The 20982-nt window shown below is 37.9% G+C and overlaps 1 protein-coding gene across 1 annotated transcript in view; it reads left to right on the top strand.

The window, feature by feature from the left end:
• Positions 1-20982, top strand: part of ADAMTSL1 (ADAMTS like 1) — a 508728-nt gene that overhangs the window by 381956 nt on the left and 105790 nt on the right. Inside the window, exons 11-14 of the mRNA XM_070938587.1 lie at positions 5881-5931; positions 7882-8086; positions 12075-12222; positions 14382-14466. Coding sequence (XP_070794688.1) covers positions 5881-5931; positions 7882-8086; positions 12075-12222; positions 14382-14466 — 489 coding nt within the window. The remainder of the gene's footprint in view (positions 1-5880; positions 5932-7881; positions 8087-12074; positions 12223-14381; positions 14467-20982) is intronic.

Genomic DNA, 20982 nt, shown 5'->3' with positions numbered 1-20982 from the left:
ACATGGTCATTCCCTGCAATGCACTCTGGGTAGCACTACTCTTGAAGATGAGCTGGAAGTTATACAGTAGCTGTTCCATAATGCAGTAGCATAAACAATAATGGGCAGGCCTTGGAATGCCCGTGTAACACTTTTGCTTCACGAGCTGCACTGATTGCCAGTTTGTTTCCAGGTGTAATTCAAGATGCTGGTTGTTACCTCTAAGGCCTACATGGCATAGGGCCTGTTTACCTCAGAGACCATATATCTCCCGTAGTATCTATCCAGCTGAATCAATCTGGCAGGGTTGGTATGTTCTGAATTTTTTCAGTTCAATGCCATCTCGTGGGAGATCAGAAGCTTGCCTTCTCTATAGTAGCACCTGCCCTATGGAATTAGGTTCCCCCTTGAGATCAAAACAGCCCCCACTCTGCTAGTATTTTGAAGGGGTCTGAAGAGCCTGGTTCTTCAACCAGGCTTTGGTAAGGATGACTGAAGCCTCCTTTTAACCTCGGTTGTTTTCTTTGGTTTTCATCTGGGTTGGAACCGAAAATGAAGAAGCTAAAGTGCTTGAGGCTTTAGAATTCAAACATATAAGCACCTGCCACATAACATTCCTGACTCAACAATTGCCAATAAGAAAGCCTGGATAGTGGACATGGCAGTACCTTGTGACAGGAGAAGGGAAGAGAAAGAACTGGAGAAAATCACAAAACACAAAGTCCTGCAAATAGTAGTAGAATGGCCGTGGCAAAAGAAAGCAAAGATAGTACCAATGATAGATAGATTACCTTGGGTGCAATCCCAAAACATCTGGAGCACCACTTAAACACCAACGGCATTGACAAAATCACCATCAGCCAGTGGCACTTTTATCTGGAAGAGCTTACATCTTCCAACGGTACTTTTAACACTGTCAAACAATAACCTTTGCCTTTCCCAGGTTCTTGAGAAGGACTTGGTAGTTGGATAAAAATGTCAAATCCAGCCTAAACATCTGGCTGACTATGTGACAAACCGTGATAATAATTACAATTATTTTATAATATATTTAAAGCTGAGGCTTCCTTAGTGCTCTCTTTCTTGGAGAAAAAAGTATATGAATAAGTACTTCTTTCTGTTCAAACCCCTTAGCTACTATAATTTGGGAGGATTATGATAAGATGGGATAATAAAGAAAGAAAGGCAGAAGTGGAGAAAGCATTCCACTTGACCTATTATCTCAAGCAGAGACAGAGCAAGAATATTTTTCTTTGTTCCCTTTATACCATTAACTATTCATAGAAGGAGAGTACTTAAAGAGCTTCTATCTATATGCAAATATTTGGATATTCTTCCAAATGACTTTGGAGACTGTGGTTTTGAGCAGAGGAACTGGGAAAAAAAAACTTAATCACTCTGTTGCTTTCTGCTCAATACAAACAGTGGATTCAGGTCCATGTGCTCGGTAGAATATGGGTCTCTTATCAAATGTGAGAAGGAAAGGGCTATATATTAGTGCTTATTATGGATAAAAACATGCATTGGAAAAGTCGTGAGAGAATGCTTTCTTTACTAGTCATAGAGGTCTCTTCAGTTCATTTCAAACTGGCAGATTCTGCTGGAAATTTCTTAACCACTTTCTCCTTGCTCTGTCATCACAATACTGAAATGTACTTGAATATTGTAGATAGTAATAATAAGGCAAACTAACAAGCAAAGTGCTGGAGCGCATAATACCAGACTTATCATTGGAAGGCAAAATTGTGAAATTTTGACCATGTCATGCAGGGGAATTCACTGGCGAAGGCAATTATGAGTCTCCGGAGAAGGGCGACATATAAATTGAATTAATAAAATAAATAAATTATGTTCAGAAGAGTTAACGCTAAACAGAAACCAGTCCGCCAAAAGAACATGGTGGCTGGACACTATCAACACTGACGACAGACAGAGCATAGAGAAACTCAAAGAAATAGTGCAAGATCAGAAGATATGGAGAGACCTGATCATAGAATAGTCAGGAGTCGGACACAACTGAATAGATAACATCCTCATGCTCATCAATAAGGCAAATAAGACAGCAAAGTCATAATCCTATCTCCATTACATCCATTCTCAGAAGGCCAATCAGAAGTGGCATGTTTTGTACAATAAGAACTTCTGCTATCTTAAAATATGTGGATGGTTCCATCTGAAGAAGAGTTAGCTGCCCTTACAAGCCACAATTACTAGGAACTGATGTGTACCAGAGAAGCAGAAGCAGTGGTGGGATTCAACTGGTTCGCACCACTTTGACGGAACTGGTTGTTAAATTGCTGGTTGGCCCCGCCCTGTCCCTTCCAGAAATCCCCCTGCGGCCTGTTTTTGCTTCCATCTGTTGGGGGACAGAGTTGTAAATATTGTGAACCCCCTAAACTAATGTTCTGACCTTAGGTGCACTGGAAGATAACTATCTTCTTACTGGTTGCAGTTCGGTTCACTAATGTACACGGAGAGATGCCAGTTTACCTGTTGCCAATCTTTGGCTGGCACAATAAACATAAGAAGATAAGCAATGATTACAGGAACAGTTCCCAATCATGGTAAGTTCCTGCAATTATTGAACTATCCCTATGGGGAAAATAAAAAAAGAATTGCTATCCTACATTAGCAAAATTGGCCTCCGTGAAATAAGTCATTCTGCTACTAACATTACTGTACAGTTTGGATTACACGAGGGATTTTATACTCATTGTATGTTTTGGAGCCAAGCAACTCGTAGTAAAATAAATTGAGGGTATAATTGCCTCCACCTAAATCTAAAGAGATGAGTGCTTTGGTAGCAAGAGAGTAATTTTTATAATACGGTGAACATTTGATCTATTGGTCCTCAGTTTAGCAAGCTTTGGATACAATGGACAAAATCTGTGCTTGTATTACTGCATATATCCAGCTGCCTGCAATTACTGCGAGTTCAATTCTCACCAGACTCAAGGTCGATTCAACCTTCCATCCTTTCTAAGGTGGGTAAAATGAAGACCCGGTTTGTGGAAGCAATAAGCTGACTTTGTATAAAATATACAAAAGTATGAAGGCTATTGCTTAACGCATTGTAAGCTGCCCTGAATCTCCGGAAAAGGGCGGCATATAAAAATAAACAAACAAACAAACAAACAAACAAACAAACAAACAAACAAACAAACTTCTATACATGGACAAAATCTCATTTGCCTTTTTATATATGCATAAAGTTCCATTCAGGCTTAATGAGCACTCTGCTTTAACTAATACCTCACAACTGCCTGTTATTATTTGTTTCTTTCTTTCTGCTACTGGCGAGAAGCTTAGCAAATAGTTTTAAATTTTAACTTTTTGGATGAAATTTCTAAAGAAATAGTGGTTTTCAGAGAGGGTATTTGAGGCAAACTTACTTCAAATAGTTGGACATTGGATTCCTGTAGGAATTAAACGGTTGTCAGACTGTACCAGATTATTTAGCAATAAACACTTGAGTTTATAGAACAGGAAAAGCTTCTCAGATTTGACATGGCTTAGATCAGTTGATTATTGCAAACAAAAATGAAGTAATCTGTTGTGTATGGGCATATATATACAGTATATGTATATATATATAGACACACATACACACACACATGGTGGGTTTCAAAATTTTTTACTACCGGTTCTGTGGGTGTGGCTTGGTGGGCGTGGAATGGCTTGGTGGGCGTGGCTTGGTAGGTGTGGCAGGGGAAGGATACTGTAAAATCTCCATTCCCTCCTGATCAGCTGGGACTTGGGAGGCAGAGAATAGATGGGGGCGGCGCCAGTCAGAATTTTTACTACCGGTTCTCCGAACTACCCAAAATTTCCGCTACCGGTTCTCCAGAACTGGTCAGAACCGCTGAAACCCACCTCTGATACACACATACACACAAGAGCCTTGGTAGTACAGGGGTTTAAGGCACCCTGTTATTAAGCTTATTAAGACCAGCTGCCTGCAATTATTGCAGGGTTCGAATCTTGCCAAGGCTCAAGGTTGACTCAGCCTTCCATCCTTTCTAAGGTAGGTGAAATGAGGACCCAGTTTGTGGGGGCAATAAGCTGACTTTATATAAATATACAAAAGGATGAAGGCTATTGCTGAGCACATTGTAAGCCGCCCTGAGTCTTCGGAGAAGGGCGGCATATAAATCAAATTAAAAAAAAAAAATACATTTGTGTTTGTGTCACATCACACATACACACAAATACATTAGTGTTTGTGTCACATCACACATGCAGATAGACAAAGAAGATCTGGGAACATATATGTTAGTGTCAGAGTTTAAAGTCTAGACTTTTCCTCCTGTTGCTTTGAGTCAGTGGTATTTTGGTAATTCTTTTCCTAGTCTTAAAAATTGTAGATATCTACTCCCTTTTTATATTAATATGTCTGTCTGGCATCACCGATTCTTGCTTCACCGGCAGTAGTCATCATAGTGGATATTATTAGACAACCACTAATGTAATAAATGGGGCAGTTTTTGTAGATTTAACCTGCTATATGTTCACTACCTATATAGAAATGTATATACTCAAGCGTCAACAGATGTAACAGATAAGCAGTCTCATTTTATATTTATTTCTGAGGAATTCAAAAATAGGTGCTTATGAAATTAGATTGACGATCAAGTTCCAGGCAGAATATTTCTACTCAGTAAGAGCAAAATGCTTCTACTAGATCACATATCCAATGAAGATTATTGAATTAGACAGAGGGAGATAACATTTTTTCTTACCCTCTGTGAACTATTCAAGTTCTTGAGTTTGGTATAAGAATGAAAATTGTAATGAGTTAAATGATTACAGTTGACAAGGAAAGAATTGGCTTCACATTTGGCCAAAATTAGTCAAAGGACTAATCGCATACTACAGTACTTTTAGGATTTTGACTTCAGTGCAGTCAAGTGGAAGGTTAGCTGAGATGTATCTTATTGCTTGTTTATCATGTGGAGTAAAAACTTCAGTTTAGTAAAAAAAAAACCAACTGAAGCATTTAACAAATTGAGTTTGACAAACTGCCTCTGTTCATACAGATTTGCATAGCTGATGTTATAACAGCATTGATCTTTTGTCATTGTTGTTTTTATTATTTGCTAGTGATCATGTAAGGTATGTAATTTTACCTCTTAAATGCATTGCTTTTTCCATGCTAATTTTTCTAGACCAATATTTAAGCATTAAAGAGGCATATTAGGGCATAGGCTGATAATGAATACTCCCAATATATTAATCGATGGTACAAAACATGCGGAAAGCATACGATCCAAATTATAATTGTTAGATTTTTGCAGAGCCAAACAAAGCAGCCCAAACAAAAAGAATACACCGAAGAATCTTAAAAAAATAATGTTATGTACAGAATTATTATACTGCAATGTTATGAAATCAGTAGAGAGCATTTTTGTTTTTCAGTAAATAATCGTGAGCGAGATTCAAGATTCTTCCACCCCACATACCATCACACTTTCTCTTACTCTGCCTTCCCTAACATTTATATTTAAATTTTAATTGAATTTCTCCCCATATGGTAGATGTAGATTTAATTCCTTGTTTCTTTTTAATATGGAGAGAGTACAGTTCTCTGTCCTTAATCATAAAAAAAAATGCATTAACTCTTTCTCCTCATAATTTTAATTCTAGAAAGACGGTTGTTAGCAGTATTTCAATGTTTATTATGTTTCTCGTATGAACTAATTAATCAGGCTATATCAGTTCATGAGATCTTTTGCAAAATAAAGCGTCTGGTTCCTTATATCTTTATATTTTGTCTGTAGGTTGTAGGAACACGTAGAATGAGTTAATTATCTAATGCTATGTTTTTGTATAATGTAATCATTTAGTGTTTATTTTATTGTGTGTACCTTCTACTCAGAGGGTTGGCATTATTGTTCCTAACAGTGATGGATACAAGCAGATCATGCCCTATGACCTCTACCATCCTCTTCCTCGGTATGTAAACCAAATACTCTATTTAGCAATAAGAAACTGTTTTTTTAAGTTTTATTGGCAAGCTAATAGAGAGATAGTAATTCACCAGCCACATGTTCTTAATTCTGGTGCTTCTTCTGCATTGTTTTCTGATTTTCTTTACAATTCAAGCAAAAGATGACTTTCTCTTGTCCTAAGTATTCATACAGAATAATTGTTCATGACCCAAAAATCAAGGTGTTTTTTTTTCTTCCCCCTGAAAGTTCACATGAGACTAAGATAAAATTTCATAGTCTTCCTCCTAAAGCAACAGCATGGATAAATTTGCTAAGTGAACACTTGAATTTTCATTGGATTTATTTTCTTAGTTGCATTTGTAGTCCAGTCAAAAATGCACTTAAGGACATTTTCATAACATTAAGAAGTTATAACATTTATCTCTTTATTAGAATTATCATCTTCATTTCAAATATTCAAAATCAAGATTTTATGACCCACATAAATCAATTGTGGGAGACCTTAATCTCAGGCTGGTGCTATTGAATACCAGTGCTATCCATAAAGACCACCTTGGTCATTGATTTAATTGTACACAAAAATATAGAGATGGTGTTTATCACTGAAACGTAGGTATGTTAGAAAGGTGGGCATGATTAAAATATACCTATCTGGATTTCATGGGATGAATCAGTCTCAACCCCAAAGAAGCGGAGATCAAGTGGCGTGTGTATAGGCAGGTCTGGATTATAACTGGAGCTCTGTCCTATCGATATTGGTGTGAGCCCCTATATATGCAGTGGGGTAAGGGAGAAGCTGGGAATGTTTCTCTTGTACCATCTTTCATCTCTATTCACGTAGCATCCCTGCCATGTAGCATCCCTACTTGAACCATCTTGTGTTGGTACATATGTATACATATAAATTTATATGCTTAGTGGGGAAAAGAGAGGGTGTTATTTCTGATTCCTGCACTAAAGAAACTTCAAAATAGGAAATAATAATGTGATGTATTGTTCAAAATACATTAAAATGCTTTCAAATCTTCAACAGCTGAATCACCAATCTAAGTGAAACCATATTTTAAATGGAATATGGTTTTTATGAAGTGTCGTATTAATTATTATAGGATATAGTTTAAGTAATTGCAAATAAACAGTTTTTTTCCTGGATAACCTGGTCCCAAGCCATGTAGCTCATGGAAGGTGACAACCAGCACCTTGAATTGTAGCTGGAAGCAGATTGGCAGCTAATGCAGCTCCCCCAGGAGAAATGACATCTGTGCACATCTGCTCAAAACCATGTGGGCGGCTGCATTTTGAACCAATTTGAGCTTGATACTTTTCAAGTGCAGCCCATATTTTTTTTTTTTCATTTTATTAAATTTGTATACCGCCCTACTCCCGAAGGACTCAGGGCGCTGAACAGCCATAAAATAAAACATATAGATACAAAATTTAAAATAGAGATAAAACAAATTAAATAAATTTGGCTGAACCATTATTAAAACCCCAATAATTTAAAACCAAATTTAAAATTCCCATTTAAAAAGAGGAAAAGTCTGGTAACACTAGTCTACAAGGAGAAAGCCTTGGAAATGAAAGTACACATTTTATCTCGGAGGCTGATAATTTCCCAAAATTTGTAGACCAGTGTAATAAAGAATGATAGAAGCTTCAAAGTTTCTTTAGCATTATATACAGTAGCATGCGACTATTTAATGGAATTCCAATTTCCTATGAAAAATTCAGTAGCTTACTTAGTTTATGTCATGTTATAGACTCATTCTTAAACCCAAATCATTTTTATCAGAAATTGGACATTTCAAAGCCAAGTAATGGCTGATGGACCATTGGGTATGCAAGCAAGTAATAGGCCAGCGCTTTGCTGCTTCTACTATGGAAATGCCAGTACTTGCAGTTACACAGCCCAGATATGGTTGCCTTTCCTCTGAACTGTTGTGTTGTTTTGAAGGTGGGAAAGCACCCCGTGGACTGCCTGCTCTTCTTCCTGCGGAGGAGGCATTCAAAGCCGCACAGTCTCTTGCGTGGAAGAAGACATCCAGGGATTGGTCAGCTCGGTGGAGGAGTGGAAGTGCATGTACACTCCCAGGATGCCCATTGTTCAGCCTTGCAATATTTTTGATTGTCCTAAGTGGCTGGCTCAGGAATGGTCTCCGGTAATTATGTTCTTTTCATTATTGAACTATATATTTACAGTAGTATATAGTAGTATATAGTAGTTATATAAATATAAATATATATCTATTTATAGTATATATAGTAGTTATATAAATATATAAATATAACTACTATATTTACTATATAGTAGCTGAAATAAAGTCATTGAAATGTCTGCATTATGAAAATACTTAAAATCCTTTCAGCATTGGTACACATATGTAAGTACAGGAATGGAAAAAAAGGGCTAGTTTAATTAAAGGTTATGCAGCAGAGGTGGGTTTCAACAGGTTCTGACCAGTTCTGGAGAACCGGTAGTGGAAATTTTGAGTTGTTCGGAGAACCGGTAGTAAAAATTCTGACTGGCCCCGCCCCCATCTATTCTCTACCTCCATCTATTCCCTGCCCCCATCTATTCTCTGCCTCCCAAGTCCCAGCTGATCGGGAGGAAATGGGGATTTTGCAGTAACCTTCCCCTGGATTGGGGAGGGAATTAAAATTTTACAGTATTCTTCCCCTGCCATGCCCACCAAGCCACGCCCACCAAGCCATGCCACGCCCACCAAGCCACACCAAGCCACAGAACTGGTAGTAAAAAAATTTGAAACTCACCACTGCTATGCAGGACAAGTTTGTAGACACGGCCAAACCTTTTAATCATTTAATTATGAAACTGATTCTTTGTAACAGGGATACTGAGGCAAAACATCATGCAGTAGGTTGTTATGCTACTGTTAGGGGGAAAAATGAAGCTATAATGGAGAGCAAAGATACAGTGTAGAATACGAGACCTGAATGTTGATATTGAAAAAGATGTGGATAGGTCTTGATTTTGTGTAGTTGTTTCAACTGTGAAGTCAGTGGAGACTACAATAGAATGGAGGGCACTTCACTGTATTGTCAGGGCCTTGTCTTCCCCCGCAAGGTTGAGCAAATTGGGAAGATAAAAACTAAAGGAAAAATAAGAAATATTGGATACTAATTAGAAATCTTGAAAAGTAATAAAATAATAATAAAACTAAAATAGCTGAATTATACATCATGAAAGTTCACTGATGAAATGATTTTACCATTTATAATGTGCTCTTTGATCAGAAACTAGAGATACTGGATAGCGTCATATAAGATATAACGCTAAATGACCAACTATAGTAATGAAGCCAAATAATATAATACTTATAATGATCCCTGATTATTTAAATTTCAAATTTTATTGATGGTAAAATAATGTGATAAAAATGGAATGTTTTATTTTAATAATATCCTTTTACATATTTATAATTCAGGCCATATTCTAGTTCTTTAATATGACAAATAAATATCTGTCTCCATTTTCATTTGGTTTTAATGTTATGCCAAAGTATGATCATGGACCATTCTGAATAAATTATTGTTTCTCAAAATTATAGGATAAGAGGGTCAATTTATTCAGCCATAGTGTGCCATAAATTTCAGATGGAATCCCTTAAATGTGAATAACTAGAAATGTATATAATAATTAATAAATTACCAATAAGACATTTTAGTTTTTTGTTATAGCACATAATCCAACCAATTTAGAATGGGATTAAGTGGAATTTAATTACCAGGAATATTCTAATCATGATTTCTTGCAGAACTATGCATGCTTAATTGATTGATTATGTGTCTACCAATGATGTCAGCTGATAAAAGCCACTTAGACAGACTTTCTACAGGTTGATTTGTCCCCAGCTTGGTCTTTCAGACCTTCCAAAACTGCTGTAATCAACTCAATTAACCATCATCGTTGGTTGATCTCTTCTTCTCTCTTCTTTCTTTCCCAGGATTATGTTATTCTTAAGGGAGTTGGTTTTCTCCTAATGCGTCCAAAATATAATAATTTGATCCTGGCCATTTGTGAGAACTCTGTGATTCATTTGTTTGCTTGTTTTCAGCCATGCATGATATTCTTGACTCTTCTTCAGTATCAAAGTTCAAAAGCATCAATGCTCTTTCTAGCGTGTGTCTTCAGAGATCAACATTTTCTTCTCTGGAATGTTGCACGGACAACCATTGTCCACAGAGTTCTGATCTTTGTAGGTATAGGCGCATCAGAGTATCTGAATATTTTTTTCTAAGGCTTTCATCCAGGGGTGAAATCCAGCAGGTTCTGGAGAACTGGTAGCGGAAATTTTGAGCAGTTTGGAGAACCAGTAGCGGAAATTTTGAGTAGTTCGGAAAACTGGCAAATACCACCTTTGGCTGGGCCCAGAGTGGGGAGGGAATGGAGATTTTGCAATATCCTTCCCCTGCCACACCCCCAAGCCATGCCCCCAAACCACACCACGCCCACCAAGCCAAGCCTACAGAACTGGTAGAAAAAAAATTGGATTTCACCACTGCTTTCATCGCTGCCTTATCAACTGCTAGTCTGCGGTATATTTTTTTTATTGCTGACTCCTTTACTGTTGATAGTCAATCCTAAAAGGTAAAGGTTGTCCATCTTATTCACTGTCAGTCCTAAGGTCCTAAATCCTCAGTTTCAGAAAGTAAAAGAGCTAAGACGAGAGGCTCTGCTTTTCAGTAGCAGCACCAGCTCTCTGAACAATCTCCCAATGGAATTCAGACTGCCTTCCTCCTTGATTAAATTCAGGAAGATGCTGATGACTGCACTGTTCCATAGAGCCCTCTAGTTAGGTTTGACCTTTTTTGTTTTTTATTGATCAATTTCATTTGGGGGAGTTGATTTTTTTAATTGCTTCTCATTGTTACTTTGATTTTGACCATGAATGTTTTAATTTTGTCCGCGTCATGTAAACTGCTGAGAATTTATTTTGATTGCGGCAGGATATAGACAAGTAAATAAGGCACTGATTTGCCTATGCAGTAGAGAGTTTTAGGTGGCTGTAGGCCAAAAAGTAAAAGCTGAAATATTTGATCAGTAAGAGAAAGGGGAAGAGAACCAGCAGTAAATGACAACAATATATCAGAAGAAAGGCTGCAGTAAAAAAACAACAACTGCCTTGTAGCATCTGAAAGGCTTTCTCCTTGGCAAAATAGAATTCTTGAATTTCTCCTGGTGGTATTCTGAAGATTATTTTATTGATGGAGTAATGAACAACAGTAATGCATTACATGCATCTTTCCATCAGCCAGAAACCTTGGCTACTACACTTCCCAATCTGAAAAAGGGCCAGCAGGAGGAGGAGTTGCATCACGATGTCTTCCTTTGGATTTAATTAGAGGTTTGGAAGCTAGATAGAGTGCAGACTCATGGAAACACATGGTTCAGCGAAAGGCAGAACATTCTTCACTAATTAATGGCCCTCTTGTGATGAAATAAATGTACAAACACCACCCACCACCCATGTAACTTTCACTAAAATGCTTTCTCAAGAGAAAGATGAGCCTGAGTGGCGTAGGAGGCTAATGCTTCCTAAGGCAGCATTTAACATCCAGCTGCCTGCAATTACTGCGAGTTCAATTCTCACCAGGCTCAAGGTCGACTCAGCCTTCCATCCTTTCTAAGGTGGGTAAATTGAGGACCCAGTTTGTGAGGGCAATAAGATGACTTTGTATAAATATACAAAAGTATGATGGCTATTGCTTAACGCATTGTAAGCCGTCCTGAGTCTCCGGAGAAGGGCGGCATATAAATCAAATTTATATATATATATATATATATATATATATATATATATATATATATATATATATATATATATATATATATACACACACACACACACACACACACACACACACACACACACACACATATATATTTGAAAAGCAAATTTTCTTTAATTCAACTGAATGATAATTATTTTCTACAATATTCATATCAACAAGGTTACATGGGATTGGCAGTTGGTATCAAAAGCCAACTATATACAAATCAAACATTTGGACTGTCCATGAAACCATTCAGGTTCTGTTTCTCTTCCACATGGCCAGTTAAGGGATGGAGCAGCAAACATATTCCTGATTATTAATGGAAATAATTGATTATGGTTTTCCTTTCAGTGCACAGTGACATGCGGCCAGGGTTTGAGGTATCGAGTAGTTCTGTGCATTGATCACCGAGGGATGCATACCGGTGGCTGCAGTCCTAAAACAAAACCGCACATCAAAGAGGAATGCATTGTCCCTACTCCGTGTTACAAGCCAAAAGGTAAATTAACAAGCAGCCTAATCCTGGCAAGCAGTTATTGAAAATAAGTGCATTTTCCCCCAGTGGGAAGATGATTGGACTTTTGGGTTGTGTAGCTGAGAGCTAATGCCTGAGGCTTCATTTAAGGAGCCAATACTGATTGTCATGCTTTGACAAAAACAGATTTCCTGGCAGGAACCTTAAGCCTATGTAATCACTCTTAAGCTCTACTTGTCTGTAATATGGTATCTTTATGGATGGAAGAAAGACAGAGGAAAAGAAAATGCTATTACCACAAAGGAAGTAAGAGGGCTAATATATTTTGGTAATAAAATTAGGGATAAATTACTCTTGAGCAGATGTGGATCCACTGATCAAGAGTTTAACTTATAATATCCGCAAAATTGAATTCATGCTTTAGTATTCACTTCTTTCCTGAACTAGCGTACCAATCTTTGGCTGAGAAGTATTGGATCAGTTAGCCACTATTTTGTTCTGCAAGGAAATTGTTAATTTTTGCCAAGTGCTACTAAAGAGAAAATAGGTCCGGTATTTATTACCATATTTTTCACAGTATGAGATGCTCTGGACTATAAGACACACCTACCTTTTGGGAGGAGGAAAACAAGAAAAAAAAAATCTGCCTCTGCCTCCCAGCATCCATCGGGCATTCATCTGTCCCATTTGCCGCGGCCCATTTATTGAGTCATCTAATAAATTAGTTCAGCTACATTTAATACTTAAGTCAATCTTGCTAGGAAAGTTATTGTTTGAATACCTTAAAAGAAGAAGGTCCCATGAAAGATGATTTAGTAATATCAGAAGAGAAAACAAAAGTTTATAATGAAATATTTACAGCATGATATTCATATGGCTTTTACAAATAGTACAATAAGCCATTTGCCCCCTGAATTCAGATGATTTCATATTGCTTTTGAATGTGACTATCAATTTGCTATGGATTGATTTTCATACCTTTTTCCTTTGACCCTGAAGGGCCAGTGCAGCTCCTTTGTTTAATACAGATGTATGTTCCCATGAGAACATAATTTGGCTCCTCAACTGAGTATTTTATCAAATGCTTTTAATGCGTTTCCCTGATATCAATCTTGGAGGGGAAAGATAGAGAATGGCCCTGTTTTATCTCAAAAATGACAGTAAGACTATTTAGCTCAGTCTTTGAATCCACAATGCTGATGAACTGATAAACTCTGACTACAAGGGCATCACCAAACTATTTTTAGTTTTCTGTTTGTTGAACCATCATTCATCACATCTGCATTTTCTTCTGTGTCATAATAAGCTATCAACATGGAACATAGCAGAACCCTTTTTATAGGGTTTTATAGAACCCTTTTTATAGACTGTAAGAATTATTCCCCCCCCCTTTTTTTCCCCCCCTCACTTTGGGCCAAGCAGTGCTGAACTGCATAGGCCTACTAACTTGGAATCACTTTGTACACTTCAAAGAAAAGTACCCTTGTGTACAATACTTCCTATCACTAATAATAATCATCTTCTCCATTTTGGAGATTTCCATAGTATTGAACAAATATGAAAAGAAAAAAAAACCCTCATCTTTCATATTGGAAAATATATGGGCGGTGCCAAGCTTATACATTTCTTGACAGAACTGTGTCAAACGGGATAATCCAAGATAGGAAGATATATTTTGGCTCACAGGCAACCCTCCATGCTTTTCTTTTTGCACAATCCCGGCAGTTTTGAATTAAGCATGGGTGTCTATCTTTTGCAGCAGGAAATCTACCATTAACTAAAATTTGCCTATGTTTTGAAGTTGGTTTAACATCTTGACCTTTTCTAAAATTATTAACCATGCTTTTCTGATTTAGATGAAATAGGAAACTACAGTTAATTGAAGAAGTACTCGCTTTCCTCTTTCTCTTATAGGAGCAGAGCAAAGGGCAATATGCATAGCCAGAAGGCTCATTCATATCTCATCTTATTAAATTTAGTCTGATTGCGTGAAATAACATTTCAGGGAGCTTTATACTATGCAAGCATTGTCTAGGTGCACTAATGATTGGATTGGCAGATACTTAGCAAATATGGAATAAAAGCAAGGTAATTCCTCTTTAGATAAGTTACAAAAGAGGATTAAGTTTTTTAAAGTACATTATTTTTGCATGTTTCCTATTTCCCTATGATTGTTTTTCTAGAAAAACTTCCTATTGAAGCTAAATTGCCATGGTATAAGCAAGCTCAGGAGTTGGAAGAGGGAACGGCAGTTTCTGAAGAACCAACGTAAGTTTTAAAACATTATCTGCTAGAATCATTACACTTGAGGATCCAAGCAGCACATTGCAATTTTTATTTATTTATTTATTTATTTATTTATTTATTTATTTATTTATTTATTTATTTATTTATTTAATGTATGTATGTATGTATGTATGTATGTATGTATGTATGTATGTATGTATTTATTTTGTCAAGCATGTATTAGATAACAGACATAAGTATAAACATGATTATTGTTCTGCCCCAGCTACGGACCCCAAAGAACGCAGCACACACAAAGTCCGTACAAACCTTAATTTACTAATTAAAGACTACTAATGAGCTTTCTTAGTAGTTGTTCGAACACAAGTACAATAAAACAGTCTTTTCTGAACAAGGGCTGTTAATTTAACTTCATTAACAGCTGACAAGAATTCAAAGAATAATAACTCATGTCTGAGGCACAGTATTTCAGATAACCATAATCTTACTGTGGTTGGCAGAATGCCCAGAAACAATTTGCAGGAAAAATGATAAGAGACAAACAAGAGCCAAATCAAACGTTTTCTGGAATGAAGTCACGAAGGAATTTGAACAAAGTTGTTTCCTGCAAATTGCATCAGTCGTCATCCTTCCTTAAATAGGCTAAGGGAGTGGCCAATTAGCCTCAAGCCTTATTCTCGAGGAGATCTCCTCCTGAGGAGCCACTCTTGCCTTTTTGCAGCTCTGTGCACTCATGCATCAAGAAGAGGCTCCTCCTCTTCTTCCTCTTCACTTATGGGAGCTTCTGGAGGTTCTGAAGGCCCTGGCTGATTTCCCGCCTCTGGCACCACATCTTCTCCAGCCTCCTCATTGTCCGACTCGAGTGCCAACTGCACAGGCTGCTGGCGCAGCACCATACCAGTCTCCTCGCTGTCGGAATCAGCTACTAACTGCACAGGCTGCTGATGGGCCACAACAATTATGAATACATGAAATAGATACAAATAAAAGGGAACATTAGGACAGGGACAGTAGGCACACTGGTTGCGCTTATGCACGCCCCTTAAAGACCTCTTAGGAATTGGGTGAGGTCGACAGTAGACAGTCTAAGGTTAAAGTTTGGGGAGTTTGGGGAAGAAACCAAAGCGTCAGGTATTGCATTCCGGGCATTAACAACTCTGTTACTGAAGTTGTATTTTCTGCAATGAAGTTTGGCACACTTTACCATAAGTTTGTATCTATTGTGTGCTCGTGTATTGTTGTGGTTGAAGCTGAAGTATTCATTGACAAGTATTCATTGACCATTCATTGACATGTACATTGATGTAAGAATTACAATGTGAAATAGACTAAAATCTGCCTGGAGCTAAGATATTTTTTATAGATTTCAAAATACTGTACTATCCAATTTGTATTGCATTTACTGATGTATACTGTCTATGAAGAATTAAATCACAATCAATATGGTATAGTTTTGTGCCTGGATAGTTGATTCATGGAAGCGTCATCTTTAGGGGTCTTTACTCTTGTAGCAGCTTTTTTCATTTATAACTAATGTACTTCTCCTAAATGTTGATGTCTTGTTTTGATTTAGTTGCTTGAATAGTATAGTGCAAATAAAGAAGAATATTTGTAGCTCAGGGTTGAAATGAGGGGTCCTTGGTACTCTCTGAGCTTGGTTGTTTACTTGCAGACATTTTGTTACCCAAACTAAATAACACTGATGATGGAAACAACCAAGCTCAGAGAGTACCAAGGACCCCTCAGTACAGTACAAATTTCCCATGTGCCCATATGCTTTAAATTTCATGTTAGATTAAGATCATTTACGTAACTCAACTTGATACCACAAAAAATGTCTCCCTTTGTGGCCTACTAATAGTTAATTTAGATGTTACATCTAGGCATGAGGAATTTCATCTTCAAGCATACAGTTTTTAAAAAATTTCAAGAATTGCATTGTGGCTTTCTCTGAACTCATATAGTTATTCATCAGGTAGCCATCATTCTTTTATTTCCAGTATTCAGCTGAAAGTCTCAATGCTTAATATAGCAAAACGGCACCATAGCAAATCTAAGAAAATTTGGGAAACTGTGGGTTCAAAGGCTTAATTTAGCCAAATGGGAATCAGTGATTCTCAGGTCAGACAGAATCATTATGTAAACATGAAGAGAATGTTTCCATCTCTCTAGGCCAAGAAAAGAACAACCCAAAGTCTACTGACTCAAAAGGACAAGTGGAAAAAAAAGTCTAGGATAGAGTTCAGGAAAGTAAATATCTATTGATATGCTAGGTGAAATAGGACAACTAGATTTGATTTCAAAGGAAAAAAAACTACGGAAAAAATACATTTTTCCTGAAAAAAAAATGTAATAACTTTTTGAAGGTTTTCTTTTCATGGTATTTTTGATAAATCACGAAGGTAGCAAATTGGTTTCAATTCTTTAAGTAGCAACTCAGAAAAAATCAGAAGCACAAGATTGCGAACAGATAGGAGTGACTATTGAATGTATTTTTGAAGATCGGTTTCTACCTTTCAACCAGTGGTGAAATCTAAAATTTGTTAGTACCGGTTCTGTGGGCGTGGTTTGGTGGGGGTGGTAATGTGACTGGGTGGGCGTGGCCAATTTTTTTTCTTTACTTTTAAAACCATTTTTTACATGTAAAACCATGTAAAAAAATGCTTTCAAAAGGCTCTGACAATCCCAGCTGAGTTGCCTGATCGTCAGAGGGTTTTTAAAAAACGCTCTGCCGATCAGGCAACTCAGCTGGGATCGTCAGAGCTTGAATCGTCAGAGCCATTTAAAAGAAAAAAACTTTTTTTCTTTTAAATGGCTCTGATGATCCAAGCTCAGTTGCCTGATTGGCAGGCAACTCAGCTGGGATCGTCAGAGCTTGGATCGTCAGAGGCATTTAAAAGGAAAAAAGCCTCTGATGATTGTGTGGCTCAGCTGGGCATGGGAGGCGGGGGCAGGAATTTTTGCTACCGGTTCTCCGAACTGCCCGCTGTCATCGCTACCTTCTTGCCCGAGCCGGTCCGAACCAGGAGCATTTCACCCCTGCTTTCAACTCATATGTACATATGGATTTGATTCACTTTTCATTTTCTTCTAGAGGAAGATCTTTCAGATAATCAGAACACTACATTTCACTTTGCAAACCAATGACATTTTAGATCTGGAATATATCTTTGTATATTAGGCTGCTCTGTGTTTATGCACACATCCCTTGCTAAATCTTTCATGTGTGCTTGATCTTTTACTGCACCATTGATAGATTTCCACTCATGCCAAAACAAGTTATGTCCAAAGATACTTATAAAAAAAACTGTATAATTTTTTTCTACATAACTTGATATACCATAAATAACAGAGTATTTCATTTCTCTGCTGTGACACAGTGACTTTGCCATGACTAGAAAAGCATTTCTTTATTTGCTCATTTTATAATAATGCTTTGTTGAAATATCATTACTTGCACACGCATACACACATGTCACACACATACAGTGTTGTGAATCATGATGAATCTAATCCCTATAACTTTGTCTCCATATGGTTACAATAATATGGAGAGGTAGACCAAAGGGAGTCAATCGGTTAAGCCTTTCCAGGAGAAATTTCCATTAGTCTGGCAAAAGTCAACTTGTGTGAGAGTTCCTGTTGTTCAGAATCTCATCCCTACTTTGGACAACTCTGAGATTCTTCAGAAAGTGAGGAAGAGAGAAGTTGCAGGAAGAAAGTTTTTTCCTGACTATTACAGGTCACAACTGAGCCATCAGAGTTGAAAGCATCCGATAATACAACTCATAAATCTGTCTGGGGCAGTTTTAAAACCAATGAGGCTGGTGTCTTCCATTACTACACTAGGAAACAATTTCAGATTTTCTTTCCTCTGAATATTGGAAAACTTTTTCCCCTCCTCATCCGTTGTTGAAGTGTGTCACTAGGCTCTCTAAAATTAAAAGAATATTTCCCTTCTAGTTTCCATAAACAATTATTTTGGTAAAAGAATCTTCTATTGTTCATAAACATATCCTTATTCTGCTCTTGAATTGACTTCAAAGAAGTGCACAGCATCGAGAAAGGTTATATACAAACTCACTGCATAAGTGGTGTGTGAATATGTCAGAGAGAGAAAAAAAAAACTATTAGAGGAAATACAGTTAGTCCTCAACTTACAACCACAATTGGGATCAGAAAATTTGTTGCTAAATGGCACAGCTGATTTTAGACTTGTTTGCTGTGACCGGTAAGCAAATCACCCAGATCATTAAGCAAGACATCAGATGAACTTGATTTGCAACCTTTCCTGCCAGCTTCCACATTGACTTTGCTTGTTGGAAGCCACCTAGGAAGTTTGCCCATCACGACCACATGTCCACAGGGTGCTTGAACTGTTATACATACAAGCTGCTTGCCAAGTGCCCAAATCACAGACTTGTGAGTGCAGGGTTGATGTAACCTTGAGGGTAGGTCATAAGTCATTGTAGTAAGCCGTTGTAATCTCAAACCATCATTAAATGAATGGTCGTAAATTGAAGATTTCCTGTATGGTATACATGGGGTGATACAAAATGTGAGGGAGACTTCATTTGGAAATGGAAGAAAATGTGTGATATTTCACCTAATTTTTATCACATAAAATATGTGAGGTTTAGTTGGTGTACTGGTTAAGGTGCTAGCCTGGAAACCAGGAAATCGTGAATTCTAATCCTATCTTAGACATGAAAGCTGGCTAGATGATCTTGGCCCATTCTCTCCTCTCAGCCCAATTCACCTTATAGGCTTGTTGTAGTGGAGAAAATAGAAGGACGGAGGAGGAGTAGGTATGTTTGCCGCCTTGAGTTATTTATAAAAATACTAAAGGTGATAGACAAATAAATGTGATGGAAATTAAGAATCCATAATATCAGTTGTTGTTTTTTTTTAATTTACTTAGGAACTTGGAGGTTACCTTATCCCAAATTCTATCAAAACCACTTTATCATCTAAAATAGATTTAAAATTTAAAATAGTTGCCCAATCTCTGTAAATTGCCACTGAAGAAGATCCTCACTCCCTGATGCCATCTCTTCCATCTTCAAAGCAGGTTTTGCCACGAGCATCCATGGGATCAGGAAAAGGGGGGAATTGACAATACATATGTAATGATGTCATCATGCAAATGCCACAACTGATATACTTGCATCAGATCCTGTGATACAAGTACATACAGTAATTGTTGATGTTGTTAGTTGCGAAGTCGTGTCCAACCCATCGCGACCCCATGGACAATGTTCCTCCAGGCCTTCCTGTCCTCTACTATCCCCTGGAGTCCATTTAAGTTCACACCTACTGCTTCAGTGACTCCATCCAGCCATCTCATTCACTTTCATCCCTTTCTTCTTTTGCCCTCAATCTTTCCCAGCATTAGGCTCTTCTCCAGTGACTCCTTCCTTCTCATTAGGTGGCCAAAGTATTTGAGTTTCATCTTAAGGATCTGGCCTTCTAAAGAGCAGTCAGGGTTGATCTTCTCTAGGATTGACTAGTTTGATCGCGAGTGCCTTGCAGTCCAAGGGACTCATAGGAGTCTTCTCCAGCACCATAATTCAAAGGCCTCAATTCTTTGGCGCTCAGCCTTTCTTATTTATTTATTTTATTTATTTTATTATTGCGATTTATATGCCGCCATTCTCCCGAGGGACTCAGGGCGGCTTACAAAAACAATATCCAATACAAATCACAATAAAATTAAAATCAACAACCCAATTAAAACAATTTAAAATTATAACAATGTACACCCATAACGGATCAGTTAAGTTGACGAAAGAGCCACGTCTTCAACTCACGATGGAAGCAAAGGAGGTCGGGGGCTGTCCTGAGCTCAGTGGGCAAATCATTCCGGATGGTCAGGGCTCCCACAGAGAACGCTCTCCTCCTGGGGGCAGTCAGCCGACATTGTTTGGCTGAAGGCACCCTGAGGAGGCCCACTCTGAGAGCGCACGGGACGGTGGGAGAGCAGCTGGAGATGGTCCTGCAAGTACCCTGGGCCTAAGCCATGAAGGGCTTTATAGGTAAGCACCAGCACCTTGAAACGAATCCGGAACGCCACCGCAGCCAGTGCAGCTTGCGCAGGAGAGGTGTTACACGGGAGTATCAAGAGGCCCCCATAATTACCCACGCGGCCGCATTCTGGACTAGCTGGAGCCTCCGGATGCATCCCAAGGGCAGCCCCATGTAGAGGGTGTTACAGTAGTCAACCTAGAGGTCCAACTTCCACAGCCATACATTGCAACTGGGACATAATTGTAGTACCTGCTATAATATCACCATAGTCACACGGAGTTTTGCCATTGAGAATTTTTTTTATATTTAGCAAAAAGAACCCTGCTTTTTTTTAACCAGCTGTCAAATATACATGTATACACCATTTCATTTTTAAAATCTTTTCTACAGCATCATGACTTGTGCTAAATGGATCATGCTTTTGGAGATGTGTAGTCACTTGCATGACCTGCATGTTCACTGACTTCAGTTTCACAAAAGTCGTGTCAGGCTGGTACCATGCATATTAAG

Source organism: Pituophis catenifer, unplaced genomic scaffold, assembly GCF_029215685.1.
Source record: "Pituophis catenifer annectens isolate HBS135680 unplaced genomic scaffold, rPitCat1.0.hap2 SCAF_2, whole genome shotgun sequence".
NCBI classification, from domain to species: Eukaryota; Metazoa; Chordata; class Lepidosauria; order Squamata; family Colubridae; genus Pituophis; species Pituophis catenifer.
Note: the sequence above shows the minus strand (reverse complement) of the source record. Positions and strands in the feature narration are given on the sequence as shown.